Source organism: Sander lucioperca, chromosome 10 (genome assembly GCF_008315115.2).
Source record: "Sander lucioperca isolate FBNREF2018 chromosome 10, SLUC_FBN_1.2, whole genome shotgun sequence".
In the NCBI taxonomy this organism is placed as follows: Eukaryota; Metazoa; Chordata; class Actinopteri; order Perciformes; family Percidae; genus Sander; species Sander lucioperca.
This window is the reverse complement of record NC_050182.1, coordinates 37,527,156-37,545,486: the sequence shown is the minus strand read 5'-3', so window position 1 is coordinate 37,545,486 and position 18,331 is coordinate 37,527,156. Positions and strand designations below refer to the sequence as shown.

The 18,331-nt window shown below is 41.9% G+C and overlaps 1 protein-coding gene across 2 annotated transcripts; it reads left to right on the top strand.

Annotated features, from left to right (window-relative positions):
- Positions 1-3,424: 3,424 nt before the first annotated feature.
- LOC116035254 (melanocortin-2 receptor accessory protein 2A-like) lies at positions 3,425-11,200 on the top strand. Of its 2 annotated transcripts, none has more exons than XM_031278247.2 (3): positions 3,425-3,693; positions 6,850-6,949; positions 10,135-11,200. In XM_031278247.2, exons 1-3 carry the CDS (start codon positions 3,573-3,575, stop codon positions 10,514-10,516), a joined length of 603 nt encoding a protein of 200 aa, XP_031134107.1. In that variant the 5' UTR covers positions 3,425-3,572; the 3' UTR covers positions 10,517-11,200. The 2 variants fall into 2 exon arrangements, with proteins under 2 accessions (XP_031134107.1, XP_035862160.1); XM_036006267.1 differs by having other exon boundaries at positions 3,426-3,693; positions 10,138-11,200.
- The last annotated feature ends 7,131 nt before the right edge of the window (positions 11,201-18,331 follow it).

Here is an 18,331-nt window from a genome sequence, read left to right as displayed (position 1 = left end):
ATCTTCACAATCCTACCTACAGCACCTTTAAGACTAGAAAAGCGCTATATACAATGCCTATAAAAAGTATTCACCCCCCCTTGGATTTTTCACCCTTTTGTTTATTTTATACATGAAATCATGGTCAATATAATTTGGCTTTTTTGGCAAGAATTTGCAAAAAAAACCCTCTTTAATATCAAAGTGAAGATGGATTTTTACAAAATAATGTCAATTAATTAAAAATATATAAGTTAAAGAAGATGATTGCATAAATATTCACCCCCTACAGGTCAGTATTTAGTAGATGCACCTTTGGCTGCAATTACAGCACTGAGTGTGTGTGGATATGTTTCAGTCAGGCTGGCACATCTGGACACTGCTATGTTTCTCCATTCTTCTTTGCAAAACAGCTCAAGCTCTGTCAGGTTGCTCGGGTGTCGGGCTCTTTTCAGCAACAAATTCTCGATTGGATTGAGATCTGGGCTTTGACTTGGCCACTCCAGAACATTCACCTTGTTGTCTTTGAACCATTTCTGGTTAGCTTTTGCTGTATGCTTGGGGTCATTGTCTTGCTGGAAATCTTCTCCCAAATTGTAATTCTCTTGCAGACTGAGTCAGATTATCTTCCATGCTGCTGCGAAGCATCCCCAGAGCATGATGCTGCCACAACCATGCTTCACGGTGGAGATGGTGCGTTTGTGGTGATGTGCAGTATTTGGTGTTCGCAAAAACATAGCGTCTGGTCTGATGGCCAAAAAGCTCAATTTTTGTCTCATCAGACCAAAGAACCTTATTCCAATTGACTTTGGAGTCTAGCACATGCCTTTGGGCGAATTCCAGGCGAGATTTCATATGAGCATTTTTCAACTGTGGCTTTCTCTTTGCCACTCTCCCATACAGCTTTGACTGGTGAAGAACCTGGGCAACAGTTGTTGTATGTACAGTCTCTCCCATCTGAGCCACTGAAGCTTTTAACTCCTTCAGAGTGGCCGTAGGTGTCTTGGTGGCCTCCCTCACCAGTCTTCTTCTTGCCCGGTCACTCAGTTTGTGAGGACGGCCAGCTCTAGGCAGATTTAAACAAGTGCCATACTCCATCCATTTCTGAATTATGGATTTAACTGAACTCTGTGGGATGTCCAGTGAGTTGGAAACGTTTTTGTAGCCATCTCCTGACATGTACTTTTCAATGATCTTTTCTAGGGATACTGCTGAACCAGAGACTGGACCTCCCAGACACAGGGTTTTTTTATACTACAATCACTTGACACACATCAGCTGAACTCAGGTGATCTCCATTTCACTAATTGTGACTCTGCTGGCATCAACTAGCTGCACTTCTGTTGAATTAGGTCAGTCACTTTAAAGGGGGTGAATATTTATGCAATCATCTTCTTCACCTTATATATTTTTAATTAATTGACATTAGTTTGTAAAAATCCGTTTTCACTTTGATATTAAAGAGTTTTTTTTTTTTTTTGCAAATTCTTGTCAAAAAAGCCAAATTATATTGACCATGATTTCATGTATAAAAGAAACAAAAGGGTGAAACATCCAAGGGGGGTGAATACTTTTATAGGTATTGTAAATACAGTCCATTTACACTATTACATTTTCATTTTTAAGTGGTGGTTTGAGACAAAAACGATCTCCGTCCACACAAGAGTTTTAGCTCCAGTAGCAGAACTAATCTGCGTCCACATATCTGACACGAATATATCACATGACCATATACAGTATGTACCATATGGTATGTACACTGGGCATGCGCGTGCCGGTGTAAACAGGAAGCAGATTGTCTGAAGTTACTCTGCGGTTGAAAATGATGGATGTATGACTTATAATACTGAAAATACGTAAATACGTAAGCTACCTAACCGATAAGACTGACTGCCCGTCCAGACTACAAAGCATCGGGGACAGCAGTGTTTTCAAACAGTTTTAGGGGCTCAGGAACGCCGGAGTAACATAGCATATAACACATAACAATTCATTTTTTTAACCAAAACATAGAAGTGTAGATATAGCCTCAGGCTTGATATATGAAGCCCTGAGACCAGGGCTTAATTTGAGCCGGAACACGCCGGAACATGTTCCGGCACCTCCGACGTTGGATCCGGAACCTTTTTTATTGGATCCGGCACCTCCTGTGTCACTATGAAAAATTAGTTGCCTAAATGAAAAAAATAAACTACTGTTTGTGTAGTGTTCAATGTTGTTATCTGTTTTGTTAGTCTTGATTCCCCATTGGAGTTCCACAAAAGTCTTATGTTTGCATTTTCAATGCGTTTTGAGGTGAATTTTCAGGGTAAGACAGAGGGGGGAAGGGGATCGGCACTTCAACAGCGCGGCGCTGCACTTCAAGTGACAAAGCGCTTGTGCTGGTTGAGGATAAAAATGTCAAAAAGACAACAAAGTTTGCTTAACTTTTTCAAATACGCTGGCCAGTCGGATCCCAAACAAGCAAAAATCGTTTCTGCCGATCAAGAATGTGGAGACCACGGTGGGTTTTATGTTTTAATTGTCCGATGGATAGTTGCTGCTTTTGAAAACGATCGTTGCAGTGTATTTTTAATTTTTTTTTACATTTCGCACCGATGCAGTGCACGTTCGGAAATAAAAATAAACATTGCCCTGATGTACACACAGCGTTGTTTAGGCTTTTTTAGTCAGAGTCAGAGAAGCTACGTAGGCAGGTGTAATTTTTGTTTTGGTTCCGTTACCTCCAACCCCCGTTTTGAGTCACTGGATCCACCCCCCCTCTGCGCTCCGGGACCTCCCACTTTACAAATTAAGCACTGCCTGAGACCAGTGGTGGAATCTCACTAAGTACATTTACTCAAGTACTGTGCTTAAGTACAAATGTTGAGGTACTTGTACTTTACTTGAGTCTTTTCTTTTCATGCCACTTTCTACTTCTACTCCGCTACATTTCAGAGAGAAATATTGTACTTTTTACTCCACTACATTCATCTGACAGCTTTAGTTACTAGTTACTTTACACATTAAGATTTTTGCACACAACACACATGTAGTTTATAAAATAAAATGAGTTATTATAAAGGAAACTACCCAACAGTATAACTGACTACAAGTTCTGCTGAAATGATTAGACCATTAAACACTTAGTTGATACAGTACATTTTCCTGATGATACTTACATACTTTTACTTACGTAAGTAACATTGTCAATGCAGGACTTTTACTTGTAACAGAGTATTTTTACAGTATGGTATTAGTACTTTTACTTAGGTTTACTTAAGGATCTGAGTGCTTCCTCCACCACTTTGTAAAACACCTTGTGAGACACTCAACCTGTGTTGACCCGAGTCCATACTGTGTGCCCCGAATGTTTACAACATCTGGCTCCGCCCCTGCAGCTACCCGTCACCAAGTTTTACACTAAGGACAGATGGGAGAGGAGGGAAAGAGAGAGAGAGAGAGAGAGAGAGAGAGAGAGAGAGAGAGAGAGAGAGACTCCAAGCGACTGTGTGCCATTACGCACTGAGATCATGTGCCAGATATGAGGAGTACCACAGCTTCGGAGGAAACTCTCCGGTACTGTAGCTCAGGCTGGTTCCGAGCTTTTTGAGATGGCCGGTGTTGACGGTCCAAACGGCACCGGGGCGTCTCCTGCCCCGGACTATGAATGGAGATATGAATACTATGACGACGATGAGCCGGTGTCTTTTGAAGGACTCAAGGCGCACCGCTGTGAGTAGCCGTCTGTTTATGTACCTCACTGTGAAATGATCTGAGTCATCTGATAGGCTGCTACATCTTCTCTGGGATTTCAGCAGGTATGTTTCCTCACTTAGAAAATAATATAAATAAAGAAATAGATGTAGAGGTAATAGAGCGGTCGCCTGCCAATCGGAAGGTCGGTGGTTCGATCCCCGGCCTTGAAGTGCCGTGTCGAAGTGTCCTTGGGCAAGACACTGAACCCCGAGTTGCCGAGTAAATGTGTGTGAATGTTTATCTGATGAGCAGGCGGCAGCCTCAGTCACAGTGTATGAATGTGTGTGAATGATGAATGGTTCCTGTACTATGTAAAAGCGCTTTGAGTAGTCTTTAAGACTAGAAAAGCCCTATATACAGTCCATTTAGATTGTATCCGGTCTTAAGCAAAAGGATCACATTTGGTTGTGACCTTTATTTTAAAATCTCGGAAGTCATTGAGGTCTTCCTCATTTTAACATACAAGAAACAACACATGTAATCAGGGGCGTTTCCAGGATTTTTTAAGTGGGTGGCACAGGGTGAATTTCATCTAACAGATTGGGGGGGGGGCTAATACAGCCACAATTGTATTTGTAGATATGTGTGGTTGTGGAACTCCAGTAAGTAATGTTAGGCTGACAGAGCTGTATAATTCACTTTAAACATTGGATGAAGTGACTTTTTTCACTAAAAGAGATGATGCTGAATTGAGAACTGAGCCTCCTAGCAAGCAAGCTAACCAACTAGCCAGCCCGTAGATGTAACAGCTTAATGTTTTAAAATGTAACAGCTTAATGTTTTATTTACACACTTCTGTCACAGCTTAGAAAAGCACAACGCTTTTGCCGGATGAGTGGAACTTTGTTCGGCTCATTTTCTAAAAACCATTGTGTAGCATGAAAGCATGGTGGGTGGAATTAGCAAGCTAGCTAACTAACAAGCTACAGTAAGTTACTTTATGCCTGCTAACATAGCGGACTCGTGGAAAAATACATAATTGTTTTGTCATGACTAATTTATTAATGACTCAGCATCATCTGTATTAGAGAAAAAAAATCACTTCCTCCAATGTTTACAGTGAATAAAACAGCCTTGCCAGCCCACTTAGCTACTGCAGTGTTGCCAACTTAGCGACTTTGTTGCTAGATTTAGCGACTTTTCAGACCCCCTTAGCAACTTTTTTTTACAAAAGCGAATAGCGACAAATCTGGCGACTTTCTGTATAAAAGACGCCAGTATTGTCTGGCGAGCCCGCGAGATCTTTTTTTCTTGTGGCGGCCAAAACAGTCACCTCTCTCTTCTGTTCTGTGACTGAGGAGCAGGCCCCCCCTGTCTGCTCTCTCCTCATGTGCAGCAGCACTGCGCAGACAGTTAGAAGGGGAGGGGGGACAGGGTGCGGGGGCTGGGCTGGGCTGGCGGCCTGGCGGCCTGCCTGCCTGCCTGCCTGCGGCAGAGACAAGAGACAGCGGGATGGGACGGGAGAAAGAGGCCATTGAGCTGGCCTGGCCCTGAGCATCCAGTCCTTTGTGACCAAGCCAGACTTCTTTAAAAATTCTTTAATGATCTTTCTCCCTCCCTTTGTAGAATTTCTTTTTTTACTTCAAATATATAACAGTCAAATAATAGTCAGTGCCCTTGATCAAGGCACTGGCTCAGATCTGGAGTTGGTCCCCGGGCGCTGTAAATGGATGCCCACTGCTCCCTTGAGGGATGGGTTAAATGCAGAGAATGAATTTCGCTACATGTGTATGTAACAGTAAAGTACCTTTACCTTTTTATATAGGCTGCCTAAGTAATAATTATAATTTAATACAAATTCTTGTAGTGAGTTTGTGATTACTTGGCTTAAGATTTCTACTACTTTCTATCTACCTTGCTCTTAATCTCTGCCTTGCTGCACCTGACACAACCACTATGCTTTATGCAAACTACTGCGTAATGACGTCACCAATGTGCAAATGAACGCATAAGGTCATCTAGCTACTTTTAGTGTCTTTTGAAACTAGTGCCAGCTACTTTCATTGGAAAAGAGTTGGCAACACTGACTAACTGACGCAAATCGTTCTCTCCCACGATTCCCCCGGGACATCTATGTACAGTTAAGGGAGAAAACCAAGCAGTGGACCAAACCACTGAGGCAAGGGAGGGGGTACTCAAAATGTTTTGCAAAATTGCACTGTTTTTCCCTGTTGCATTTGTATTGTTTTACTACTTACAGAATTATTTGAAGGGGTGTATTTTTATGGGTGGGTCCTGACCCCCCCCAACCCCCTCTTGATTTCCGCCTATGGTACAAGTTGTGTGGTAACCCTAAAGGCTGATAATCGGCCGTCGGACAATCTGGCGAGGTCAGTGACTCGAGTTTGTTCGGTGTGTTCCGTGCCGTCATCCGTTGGAGGAGCCGTCTGCCTTCATTGGGGCCGATTTGACTTGTTGAATCAGAAGGCGGGCAGTCGGACTCAATGGCCAATCTGATTGCTGGAGCGCTAACCCAGAAATGACGAGTGGGATGCCTCTCAAAATCTGACGAAAATCTTTTAAACTGACCTTTGTCGATCTGAAATGATGACAGATTCAGCAACTGCATGGCCTATTTCTCGCTTATGTTGTTTTCAGAAACACGTTTCGGTGAACTATCTTCGTAAAATATGAGATCGTATTCCGAACAAAGCCGCCATTATGCCCGGTTGTAAAATCCGGGAGCAGCCAGACCCACATGACGCGTTCGTCTAATCAGCTGCCGGTTTAAATTTTTTGGGCAACAATACAGATTAGCGCCGCCTGCTGTTATGGAGACATATTACGTCTCGTGCAGAACGTACGCTCATGTCGCTTTGGTGTGTTCCGAGGCACTTTTTGGACCTCGGGGAGCCGACTTGATCAGTCCGACTCCCTTTTCTGCCAACGGTCTGCCGTCGGGTTGGTGTGTCAGGGGCTTAACCCTTACCTTTCAATATATGACTGTAATCCTGCTGATAATGCAATTTTATTTAATATGTGTTTATCATCCCTCTCAAACCATAGTAGTATGATAACCAGGACTGTACGTTTTGTAAAGAGGTTGTGTTGTCAGAATACTGAGTGGATATATCACAGCTATTACCACTTATCCTATCCTGTATCTCTTTTCTTTTTCTTTCAATTTTGTAGACTCTATAGTGATCGGCTTCTGGGTCGGCCTGGCTGTCTTTGTCGTCTTTATGTTTTTCCTTCTCACACTTTTGACCAAGACCGGAGCTCCACATCCTGAGTGAGTCACTGCAACTAGCACCACTGTTAGATTAAAGAGATACTGAAACACCTAAATACAGCCAAGTCAAAAATAGTGAACAAAAATTTAAACTAAAAGAATGTCTTCACAAAGACATGAAACCTCAGGCAAAAATGATCAAATAATGACATCAAAGAATTCAAGTGCAGACTAGCATCAACATTTTTTTTTGTTTACATTTGCTAACTCAATTATCTCTATACGGGTTGATTTTTTTCAGAACTCCTCACACAGTCAGCACAACAGAAGTCAATGTGGACTAAACTTTTCATTGCTTTGAAAACAACATGCATTCAATGACCACATTGCTGCAGCTCCTCTGCCTGAGAGAGAAGACACACCAGCCCGATTATCGGCCGTCGGACCGTCTGGCGAGGTCCGTGACTTGAGTCTGTTCGGTGTGTCCCGTGCCGTCAGCCGTCCGAGGAGCCGTCGGCCTTCATTTGGGCCGACCCGACATGTTCAGTCGGGGACAGGGCAGTTGGGACTCACCTGGAAATGGGGAGCGGATGAGCCGCTCAAAATCTGACGAAAATCTTTTAAACTGACCTTTGTCAATCTGAAATGAAGACAGATTTAGCAACTGCATGGCCTATTTCTCGCTTAAAATGTTTTCAGAAACACGTTTCGGTGAACTATTTTAGTACAATATGAGATCGTATTCTGAACAAGCCGCCATGACAGTCTGGCTGTGAATTTCCAGAGAAAAAAGAACCACGTGACGCGTTCGTCCAATCAGCTGTCGATTTCATTTTCTGGGAAATAATCAGACTGTTAATGGAAACAATACAGAGCCGCCTGCTGCTATGGAGACGTATTACGTTTCGCGCACGCGCAGAGCGTACGCTCAAGTCGGCGTCGCCTCAGTGTGTTCTGAGGCATTTTTTGCACCTCGGGGACCCGACTGATCAGTCCGACTGCCTTTTCTGCCGACGGTCGGCCCATCTGGTTGGTGTGTCAGGGCCATGAAACACTCTGTCTGAGCTCTTGGCCCCACCTTCCTGAAAAGCCCAGTCTGCTCTGATTAGTCAGTTGGCCCACTCTGTTGTGATTGGTCAACCAATTTCAAACTAGCCACTGGGTGGGCTGGGCTTGTTCAGGCAGCACCAATAGTCAGCACATGTGAAAAAGTGGGCAGGCATTCTCAATCAGTGACATCACTAATTGAGGAAATTTACATTGGAATGTGGGCGAGGCGTTTCAGGCAGTTCAGAAAAAATGCTGATTGTGAGAGAGAAATCTTCATTTGGAGTGAAATGTGTTTTTTTGTACTTTATACATACTACAAATTATATGACACACTAAAAGATGGGGGAAATAAAAAAGCATAATAGGAGCTCTTTAATACAACTAAACTTTAAGACGGTCTTCACGAAGGAGGGACAGAACAACTTCCGGTTCGAGCGGGATGCTATCAAATTAGGAAACTGAGACGTACAGTTGTGTTCAAAATAATAGCAGTCCAACATCACTAACCTCATAAATCAGTTTTTTTGGTAGAAGTGATATTTCTACATGGCAAATAATGTAGTAAGTGTTGTAGAGTTATAGAGAAACAACAGACCCAACAGTCATGACATGCATGCTGCTCATTCTGTGTAATTGAATCTGTAATTGAAAGGGGCATGTTCAAAATAATAGCAGTGTTGTGTTCAATTAGTGAGGTGATTGATTCTGTGAAGAAACAGATGTCAATTATGGCCCATATTTAAGGTAGGAAGGAAGCAAATGTTGTGCATGCTGGTTATAGTGCATTTCACACTGAAATACTCAGCAAAATGGGTCGTTCCATACATTGCTCTGAGGAACGGCGGACTTTGATTAAAAAGTTGATTGGAGAGGGGAAAACATATAAAGAAGTGCAGAAAATTATAGGCTGCTCAGCCAAAATGATTTCAAATGCCTTGAAATGGCATCCAAAGCCTGAACGACGTGGGAAAAAACGGTCAACTACCATTCGAATGGATCGAAGAATAGCCAAAATGGCAAACCAATGATTAGCTAGTTAGTTACCAAAGTTACCTGTGAGTACTGTTACGATCAGAAGAAGGCTATGTGAAGCAAAGTTATCAGTTAGAAGCCCCCGCAAAGTCCCATTACTGAAAAAAAGACCGGTACATTTCTCATACTGTGGTGTCGGGCCTATTCATCGCATACCAGGGATCATGGATCAGTTTCAATACATCAGAATACTTGAAGAGGTCATGTTGCCTTATGCTGAAGAGGAAATGGCTTTGAAATGGGTCTTTCAACAAGACAATGACCCAAAACACACCAGTAAGTGAGTAAAGATTGATGTTATGGAGTGGCCAGCCCAATCCCCAGACCTCAATCCCATAGAAAACTTGTGGGGTGATATCAAAATGCTGTTTCTGAGGCAAAACCCAGTAATGCAGAGGAATTGTGGAATGTAGTTCAGTCGTCCTGGGCTGGAGTACCTGTTCACAGGTGCCAGAAGTTGGTCGACTCCATGCAACACAGATGTGAAGCAGTTCTCATTAAAAATGACTAAATATTAGTGCAGTGATTCAAAGTAAAGCAAACCCTTGAGATATGTTTCAGTTTATACAGTAAATGTTTGAGTTTGTCAAGAAAAATGCATATACTACTATTTTTTTGAGCAGCCTAATATTCCTTTTTCTTCACTTTCTGTAAAGGTATAACACAAACTTGATCAATTCTGGTCATGTTTTGATTTGGAATAGAATGTGCAGTGTTCCCAATGCATTGATATTATGGAATTAAAAGCTATTCTAAGGATTTTGAGCATTATTCACTTTTTTTAAACACACTGCTATTATTCTGAACACAACTGTACCTAAAGTGTCCCTGAGCAAGATACTGAACCCTAAGTTGCTCCCCGGATGCTGAACAAATAGCTGTCCACTGCTCCTAATACTAGGATGGGTTAAGAATGCAGAAATAAAATTGCACTACATTGTACTGTGTGTATGTGACTATATGACTCTTTTGTTTGTTGTTAAATCTCACATTTGAAGCTACTGTTATGCAATAGTAGCTCTCCAAACTTGGAAACTTGGACCTGAAAATGCAGATATTTGGATCAGGGAAATAAAATAAAAATGTGGACCTGTATTGCTAAAATCCTGGTTACGGCCCTGCCTCTCTCTCTCTCTAACGGTGTCTTTTCCTTCTGATGTAAGCAGCAGTGGACAGCCATGTGAGAAGCAGCCCCGTGTGATTGGCTACATGGACACCAACCTCAACACTGGAGCCCTTTTTCCTCGCCCCAGTGCTCTGGACTCGTCCAGCTCTCTCTTTCAGTGCTTTGTGTCCAACGAAGGTCAGCTGAACTCCAGAGCTGGTAGTGTGGGTGGAGGAGCACCAGGAGGCTGCCTCAGCAGGCCCAGCAGCAGTCTGGAGCTGGGGGACGGTACACTCCTGCAGGAGTTAGCAGTGCTGACCCACTTCAACCTTCCTAACTGTGTGGATTCTGAGCAGAGCTCAGCTGTAGGTGAGGACGACATGCTGCTGGGAGAGCCAGAGCTGGCCATCATTGGGGAGGGATCAGAGCAGCAGGAATGATAATTACCACAATAGCTGTGTTCCAAACCGTTTTCCTCTTTCACTCACTCCACCCATTCATCGCCATCGGTGGTCGAGTCGCGGGGGCACAAAGCTGTTATTCTTAAGTGTAACTTGAGTGTAAGTGGATCATTTTTACTTTTATTTTTCACTTTAAGGCTACTTTTAGTTTCTGATGACCCAAAATCCACTGAAAAGTCAACTGAAAACCTTCCGTTTTCTTGGGCTCCTGATTTGTTACACTGCATGTGTGTGCGTCCGTGGTTTGTGTGTGTGGGCTGGGTGCAAGGTTTGTTAATATTTGAAGTTAAATGTATTGAAAGGATAGCCCCTTGAGATGTAGCATATCATTTTCGAGGGGATCCTATAAACCCAAACGTAGTTATAAAACACATATAAACAGAACAGCGTTACATAGCAAATATACACTACAAATACACAGATACAGACCGCTTGCTCACCCTCTCTCACCCCTAATACATATACAGTAATAACCAAGGTAACGACTAAATTCCATGAGGGTAAAGAACAATTGAAGCAGTTTGTCTTCAGCACAAATAAACCGAAAAATCTTAAAGCTTTAGTGTGTAACTTTTTGATATTATTGAACGTCTGTTACATTCAAGCCATTGCCAAATGAGTTGCTACAAAGCTAATTAAGACTATCAGCTCCACACAACTCTCTCTCTCTCTCCGACAGCATTGTTGTCATTACTTAGAATTCCTCATTGGGGCGACAGAAACTACGCACTATAGCTTTAAGTATACACAATTAGAAACAGACAGTTTGTTTTAAGATGAGAATATAATAATAATACTAATTAAATAATAAAATTTCTTTTGCTGCATTTTTCTTATATTTTACTTCTTGTATTTTCTATACATACAGTATTCATTTGAATGTAAAGCATGTTGAGTTTTCTTGTAATGTGTGTATAAATAAATGTGCCTTGCTGTTCCCTTGAACCACTGGCCGTATTTCACACTCACCTCACCATGCAGTCTTCTTTATCCTTTACAGCAGCAGTGTTAGGTTGATTGTTATACCAGACATTTCTCATGTATTTATTATAATTGCACATTTCCCTTGAGAGAAATTGTGTTGACAGTCTGCTGTTTGTCTTTGGTTTTGCTGTAAATGCTCAACTTCTCAACGGAGACCAATTATTTCATTCAAGCTTCTCTTGAATATGCTGAGTAATTCTCCCTCAAGGACTGTGCAAAAGTCACTGGAGAAAATACGCGTTACTTCTAACGTGTTACTGCCCATCAGTGGTTGGAACACTGGTGTTGTTCAAGTGTCTTGTAAACAGCAGCTACTGAGCAGAGAAGTCTGGACTCACCAAGAATCAGTGAACCATTTTCATGTCATGGGGACATGACTGATATGTTGTTTCAACCACAGATGTTCTTGCTCAGGACAAAGTGAAGAAGTGAACATGCAGTACACCTGTATTAAATGAAGAAACATCACAGAATTATCTCCTAATTAGTCTAAATAAGCATCTGATATTAGACATTTTCAGAGAGATTGGAGACTGACTTGGCCACTTCTCTTATCTGTCTTCATGTAGTCTCACATTGCCAGTCCTTCCTCCACAGCGCTGTGGAGGAAGGTCTGGCTAGTCCACACAACATTCCGGGATGGGAGAAAAACGTGTTCTGGTTTATTGGCATTTCTTTAAACCAATCACAACCGTCCTGGGCGGTGCTAAGCGCTGGACGGAGCCACGGTGCCGCTGCAAAACAGCCTCAAGAAGGCTGTGTACGTTCAAAAGTTGTGCGAGAGAAAACTCAGATTAGACAGATAGTCTAGCTAGCTGTCTAGATTTACCCTGCAGAGATCTGAGGAGCAGTTAACCATAGTCCTCAGAAATCCACCGGAGTTTAGAACGCCAACACAAAGAAAGAGGACGGTGACGGACATCGGCCGAAAAGAAGGACAACCGGCAGATCTTCCGGCGGCACCTGAACAAGTCCGGAAATGAAACGTTGTCCATATAGACAAACCGGGGATCATTCAGGGGATTACTTACTCAGTCGACTGAAAGAAAGGCGACCCCCACTCTCCTGCTGGTCCTATAGTCATCTGATAAATTCCATTTGTCTAAATTGTCAACGTTCTTTCTGCCCTAAAATACATTTACCCGCATACCCAAACATGCTTTAGTGGTGTCACTGTCATTTGGTTTTTAGCATCCAAAAGAGAGCAAATCCTTAGTAAATATCCCCCCAACTCGTTGGTACAGTATTGACATAATAAATCCTTTGCATTATAGAATTCCGGTTGATTTCAACACGTAGTTCTGTAGTTTGTAAATTTGGAGTGCTGTCAGTAGCGAGAAAAAACCGAAAACAATCGGTGCTGCCTACACCGTGTTATCCTCCTGCTAGCGTTAGCACCCATGAGGCTGAAACTGTTTTCAGTTTTAAATGTGCTTTTAGCCTCTTAACATGTTCAAAATGTCATTACAAGTGCCTACCCCTGTGAAGTGATTCCTTCCGAGTGAACACAGTGAATCTGACTGCAGTAGATGCAGACCTGCCAACCTAGAAGACATTTTATGAGTACAACTGCCCACCCCGCGCGCACCCGACAGCCCGCCGCCAATGTACGCTCCACCGTTGCCCACCCACCAGTGAGAAACCTAACACCATAATACATAATAGACACATGGCGTTTGCAATCTGAAAATGTAGGTGGAGAGGGGATAGATTATGATAGGCTACTATGAGTAGGTCACATTCCTGCATATTGTTACAAATAATATGAATTACCACACACACACACACACACACACACACACACACACACAACCTGGGGTCCGGGGACCCCTAAGGGGGGCGGCAAAGATCACAGGGGGGGCGCAACTCTTTATCTGGTTTGAGGTTGAGGTAAAAAAATATATATATATTTGCACGTTAAAGAAATTATGATAATACACTAGAATACATAATGTATACAAAAGTCTGTATAAAAACTATATATTTTTGTTCTCGCTTAAACTTGTAGGCAGGCTACTTAGTAGGCCAAACCTCCGGGACCTCTTAACCTGGGACCCTTGCTGTCATCAGGTCAGCTGCTAGCTGCTATCATCCTTGTTTTTCCTGCCGCCACGGCATCACTATTTTATGAACGAAACATGGCGGAGAAACGTAAAAGTGCTGATAACTCCTCTGTATCAAAAAGAAAGTAAGGGAAAGTTACCTCAACTTCGGTTTCGGAGGGGGGGGCTCAGCGTTTCTTAGACATAAGTAGGGGGGGCACCAAGGAAAAAAGGTTGGGAACCACTGCCTAGATTACAATAAATTATTATTACTGTGTAGAAGAATGGAGTGGATGAATGGCCGTAGGTGTACTGAAACTAAATGTTTTCTTATATCCTGTCCAATTTTGTGCCCATATATTTGTTAGTCTAGCCAATAGGAGGCAGAGATAGCTAATAAATAGGCCTAAGTACTTCTGTGTTAAAGATGAGAGTCAGACCAGGTTAACACATAGCCTTCTTCTGATTACTAAAGTAGTCTAAGTAATGATTTACTCATAAAGCAACTTTAAATAGGCCTAAAGCAACTATTAAAAAAGCACAAGATTGAAGCCTGGCAGACACGATTATAGGCTAATAAATAACATGAGTCAGATATTTTCAGATAGGCTTTTCAAAGATTGACATGGGTGACATTGCATTATGTCAGTTGCCATCACATTGGCCTAGCAAATAGCCCTACTGTATGCTATGCATCATTAACTGAGCTCGTAACAGCTGGACTCCCAGTTATGATGTCAAGGTCATTATTTATGTTCATAAATTCAAGTAGGCTAAAAATAGTCTAACTGTTACCTTTATCTTATGTTAATCAGCATCTGGCCTGTCTAAAACCTAGTTTTCTAGCCATTCCACCACTTTTCTAACTGCCCCCAACTAATGGGAAGGATGGCGGGTGTGACAGGCTAGCCTACTGACACTATGAACGTTTTGTTTCTTATCACCTATTTATTATTATTACCATTATGTTTCGGGGGGGTGGGCAGGGAGTATTTGCAAGAGTGTATCGCTGTCCAACGCTAAACTCAGATGTTCAGAATACGACGGTAAACTCAGATGTTCAGAATACGACGGTAAACTCAGATGTTCAGAATACGACGGTAAACTCAGATGTTCAGAATAGCCTACGAAATCGTGAATTATTTTCTAAATGAAGTCACGGTTAAGTTAGCGGGCATGAGAGGCATGAGGCGGGAGGTCTCCAGGCTGCAGCCATACCCGACTCGTATTAACCATACCCGACTCAGTATTTGAGTGTGGGACTGTGTTCGTTACCTGTTGTCCCTTCGTGACTGATATCGATGTCTGTCTTGCACACGGTGCAGAACGCGTGATGAGGTAGCCTGGACATGTGGATTCAAGGCCATCTCTCCCGATAGCTGTCAAGTTTCCGTAGTTAGTTTCCGAACCTTTTTTTGAGGCGGTTCAGTGATGGCATACAAGCCTACAGTTATCCGGCCGGCCAGCCTAGCTTGCTTGAGGCACTGAATTGAATTAAACGTGCGAAGCATTTGGCTAGGAGGGGGAGGTGGGCGGAGGGTTAAAATGCAGCGAAAGCTTTTCACTCCACTTACACGCTATGGCTGAGCGGCAGAATCAACGTCATATAGATTGCATAGAAACTGAAACCGGCGAAATGAAAGATGCAACAAAATCATACATCCATGAACAAAATGCGTACTTAGAGAGCAGGGAATCGTACAAGCGTACTTAAGGGTCAAAATGCGTGCCGAGTACGAAAAATGCTTGGCAGGTCTGTAGATGTGAAAGAAATGCATAAAACGTGTGCTAATTCAGCTCTGTTTAGTTCCGGTGTTGAGACGGCAGCAGGGCCGTCACTAGGATTTAAAGACAGGGCGTGCTTAGCCCCCAGGGTATTTGTAACCTGCATTTTCAAAATCTTTGCACTCACATCTTTTGTTACTGTATTAGAGCTACACTTATGTCAACAACCAGTCAAGAAACCAAGATGTTAACAAGTAAAAAGTGACAGACGTATCCTCTTCTTCCATTTCTACTCTGTTCAACAAACGTTACTGTAATGTTAGCTTTTAGACACATCAAAGCTGGATGGGGGGGATTTACTTAGGCCAGACTTTGCTCCTGATGAGTTCTTCTGTAGGCAACGACTTAAATGCTATCTGTCTGCTCATGTAAATGTGTGATAAAGTAATGGCATAATATATCTAATTCCTCTCTCTAAAAGATAAGTTGTCCAAAGAATGCTATTTAATTACACTAATTACTGTAACTGCGCTGTGGATTGGTTCAATCAGAGTGTCATTTCACAGTGTAGTTTGGCTTGCATACAGTATAACCCAAGAACCAGAATTTGAAGGTCATAGTGAAATTTAACAACACAAGTTTGAGCGTTTCACAAATAAAGATAATTTATTCTGCCAAATGATGTATATACAATGTATGAATTAAATCAACAACTATTGATATTGATAAAGCTATTGATAAGGATCTTATTTAAAGTGGTAAGTACTGTCTAAATATAATAACCTGATGGCGGAAGGAATAAAATCAAGAATCAATCAGAATCAACTGCCCTGCCAATCTCCTGCTTCTCTTCCTCTCTGCTAAAATATCTTTGAATATCCAACTGCTCAATGAACTGAAGGATACACCGGTAGGCTACATGCAGTAGCGAGTTCAGACCAAAGAGTAGCGACGAGATGAGATGAATCCTCCAGTTACTTGCAACGCTCCGGTCTGCAACGCTCTGAAAGCTGCCAGTTCACACCAACGCAACGAGACGGAGCATCATCTTGATAGCACAACGACTCTTTGTACTTCTGTCTAACGTTCGACTTTTCAGCTATTTTGTAGCTGGATATATATCATTTGTTGCGTCTAAATATGAATGGGGATACGGTTAGTGATGATGAGATGCTTGATACAGTTGCAGAATCTTTGATTCTCTGCTTTGTTTTAATGCCGCTTGGCTCTCTTCAGTAGCTAGCTCTCTACCTCGCTTGTCCACATACCGTTACCGTGGGCGCTCGTTGACACCGCCATTTCGACCAGCTGACAGTTGTAAAATAGAATTAAAACAGACGCACTGTATAAAAAAAATCTAATTATTATTGTTGTTCTTATTATTATTTAGGAGGGGCTTAGGAACATTTTAGGGTAGCTTCAGCACCCCTAAAATAGGCCTAACGACGTCCCTGGACGGCAGCAAGACGAGTGCTTAGGGACCGGCTACAAACTACAACACCGAAAAGAGATACAAAAATAGGCATATGCTTATTTTTTAAAACTAAGTGCTGTAGTACAACTAGCAGGAGACAAGTTATAATTGAGGTAAATTTGGAGACACTGCCTTATTTAATCATTAAATTAATACATATTTTTGTATCTCTTTTCGGTGTTGTACTTTGTAGACGGTCCCTAATTTACAATTTAAATTTTACAAACAACAGAGCTCCGTGTTGAAATCGACTGGAATTCTCCTTTAAGGTTAGGATGAAGTGGATTGGATTACTTCAAAAGTTGACACTGCCAGGTCTGGGGTTCCAGAGTGCATGAAAGGAGTAACTGAATACAATTTATCACAGTTAAGACAAAAGAAATACATTTATTTTCACTACATCTTAAATAAGTTACAAAAATTGAAATTAAAAACTAGCTACAAATTATACATACACAAATAAGAATCCGGTACAGAAATGTTTCTGTCTCTGAATCCCAACAAAATCTCTGAGTATTTGAAGCTCTATTTCTGTGTTGACATGAAGTATTGCTGATATTAAGGCAGCGGCTGATGTGGACCAGGAAGCATTGTCTATCTCTGAGATGTGAGGTATTAACTCATATTATACTGGCTGTCAATGGGAATTCCACCTGAACTCTTTCTAACGCTGAGGCGTTGATTATATCTTATCTTTGGCTTCGTTACACAGTATTACGGGCTGGCTACATTGCACGTGGTACCATGTGCGGAGCGGATGTTCCAACACTACGCTACCACTATAATCAGTGAAACTGTCCACACCGGACACGAGAGCAGCGTGTAAGTGGTGCGTATGCTCCGTGGAGATCTGCTCTACGAGCGTAAAAATCTTCTATTTATATTTTTTACGCAAGGGGGGGTGTGGCCCTTTTACACAGAAATGGATCATAAAGTGTCTATACTTCTATTAAATTAAACTACCTATATACATAAACCAACTTAAAGGGTAATTTCGTAAATTTTTGGGCTGCAATGTAACCCTATGGGGCAAATGTGCATCGTCAGTTTGGTCAACTAAAAGTGCTTTATTTTTCCACTGACAGGCTCAGATTATTATTCTAAGTGTCTGACAACATTATGGAAAGGATCCCTACAGAGATAGACCTTTAAAACCTCTTTGAGACCTTTCTGTTTAACCAGAAACAGCTCTGAGGTCACTAGCGCTAAACCCACCAGACTCCATTTAAAAAAACAATAATTTTAGCGTGTATAGAGCCAACATATTTTCACATGTAAATCTGTAAACTGTGTTTATTTCAACCAAAACTAGAATTGTGATGGTTGGAAAAGTGGAAAGACGACCCAAAACGGCTTTTCATAGTTTTATTTTGTTTCTGTCGACTTTGAATTAAGTGTATTTTACGATGCTTAAATTACTGTTTATTTACATGGAGTCTGGTGGGGTTAGTGAATGCAATTTCGCAGATGTTTTTATGTTTAAAAAAATGATCTTACTCTTGAAAAGAAAGGTCGACCTACTTAGAAATTCTTTCCATAATGTTGTCAAACACTTAGAATATTAATCTG

Bases quoted from the DNA above. Each gene is read 5' to 3' on its own strand.
- LOC116035254 (XM_031278247.2), top strand. From the start codon at position 3,573: ATGGCCGGTGTTGACGGTCCAAACGGCACCGGGGCGTCTCCTGCCCCG. The intron at 3,694-6,849 runs GTGAGTAGCCGT...TCAATTTTGTAG, and splicing joins AGGACTCAAGGCGCACCGCT to ACTCTATAGTGATCGGCTTC. The intron at 6,950-10,134 runs GTGAGTCACTGC...TTCTGATGTAAG, and splicing joins ACCGGAGCTCCACATCCTGA to CAGCAGTGGACAGCCATGTG.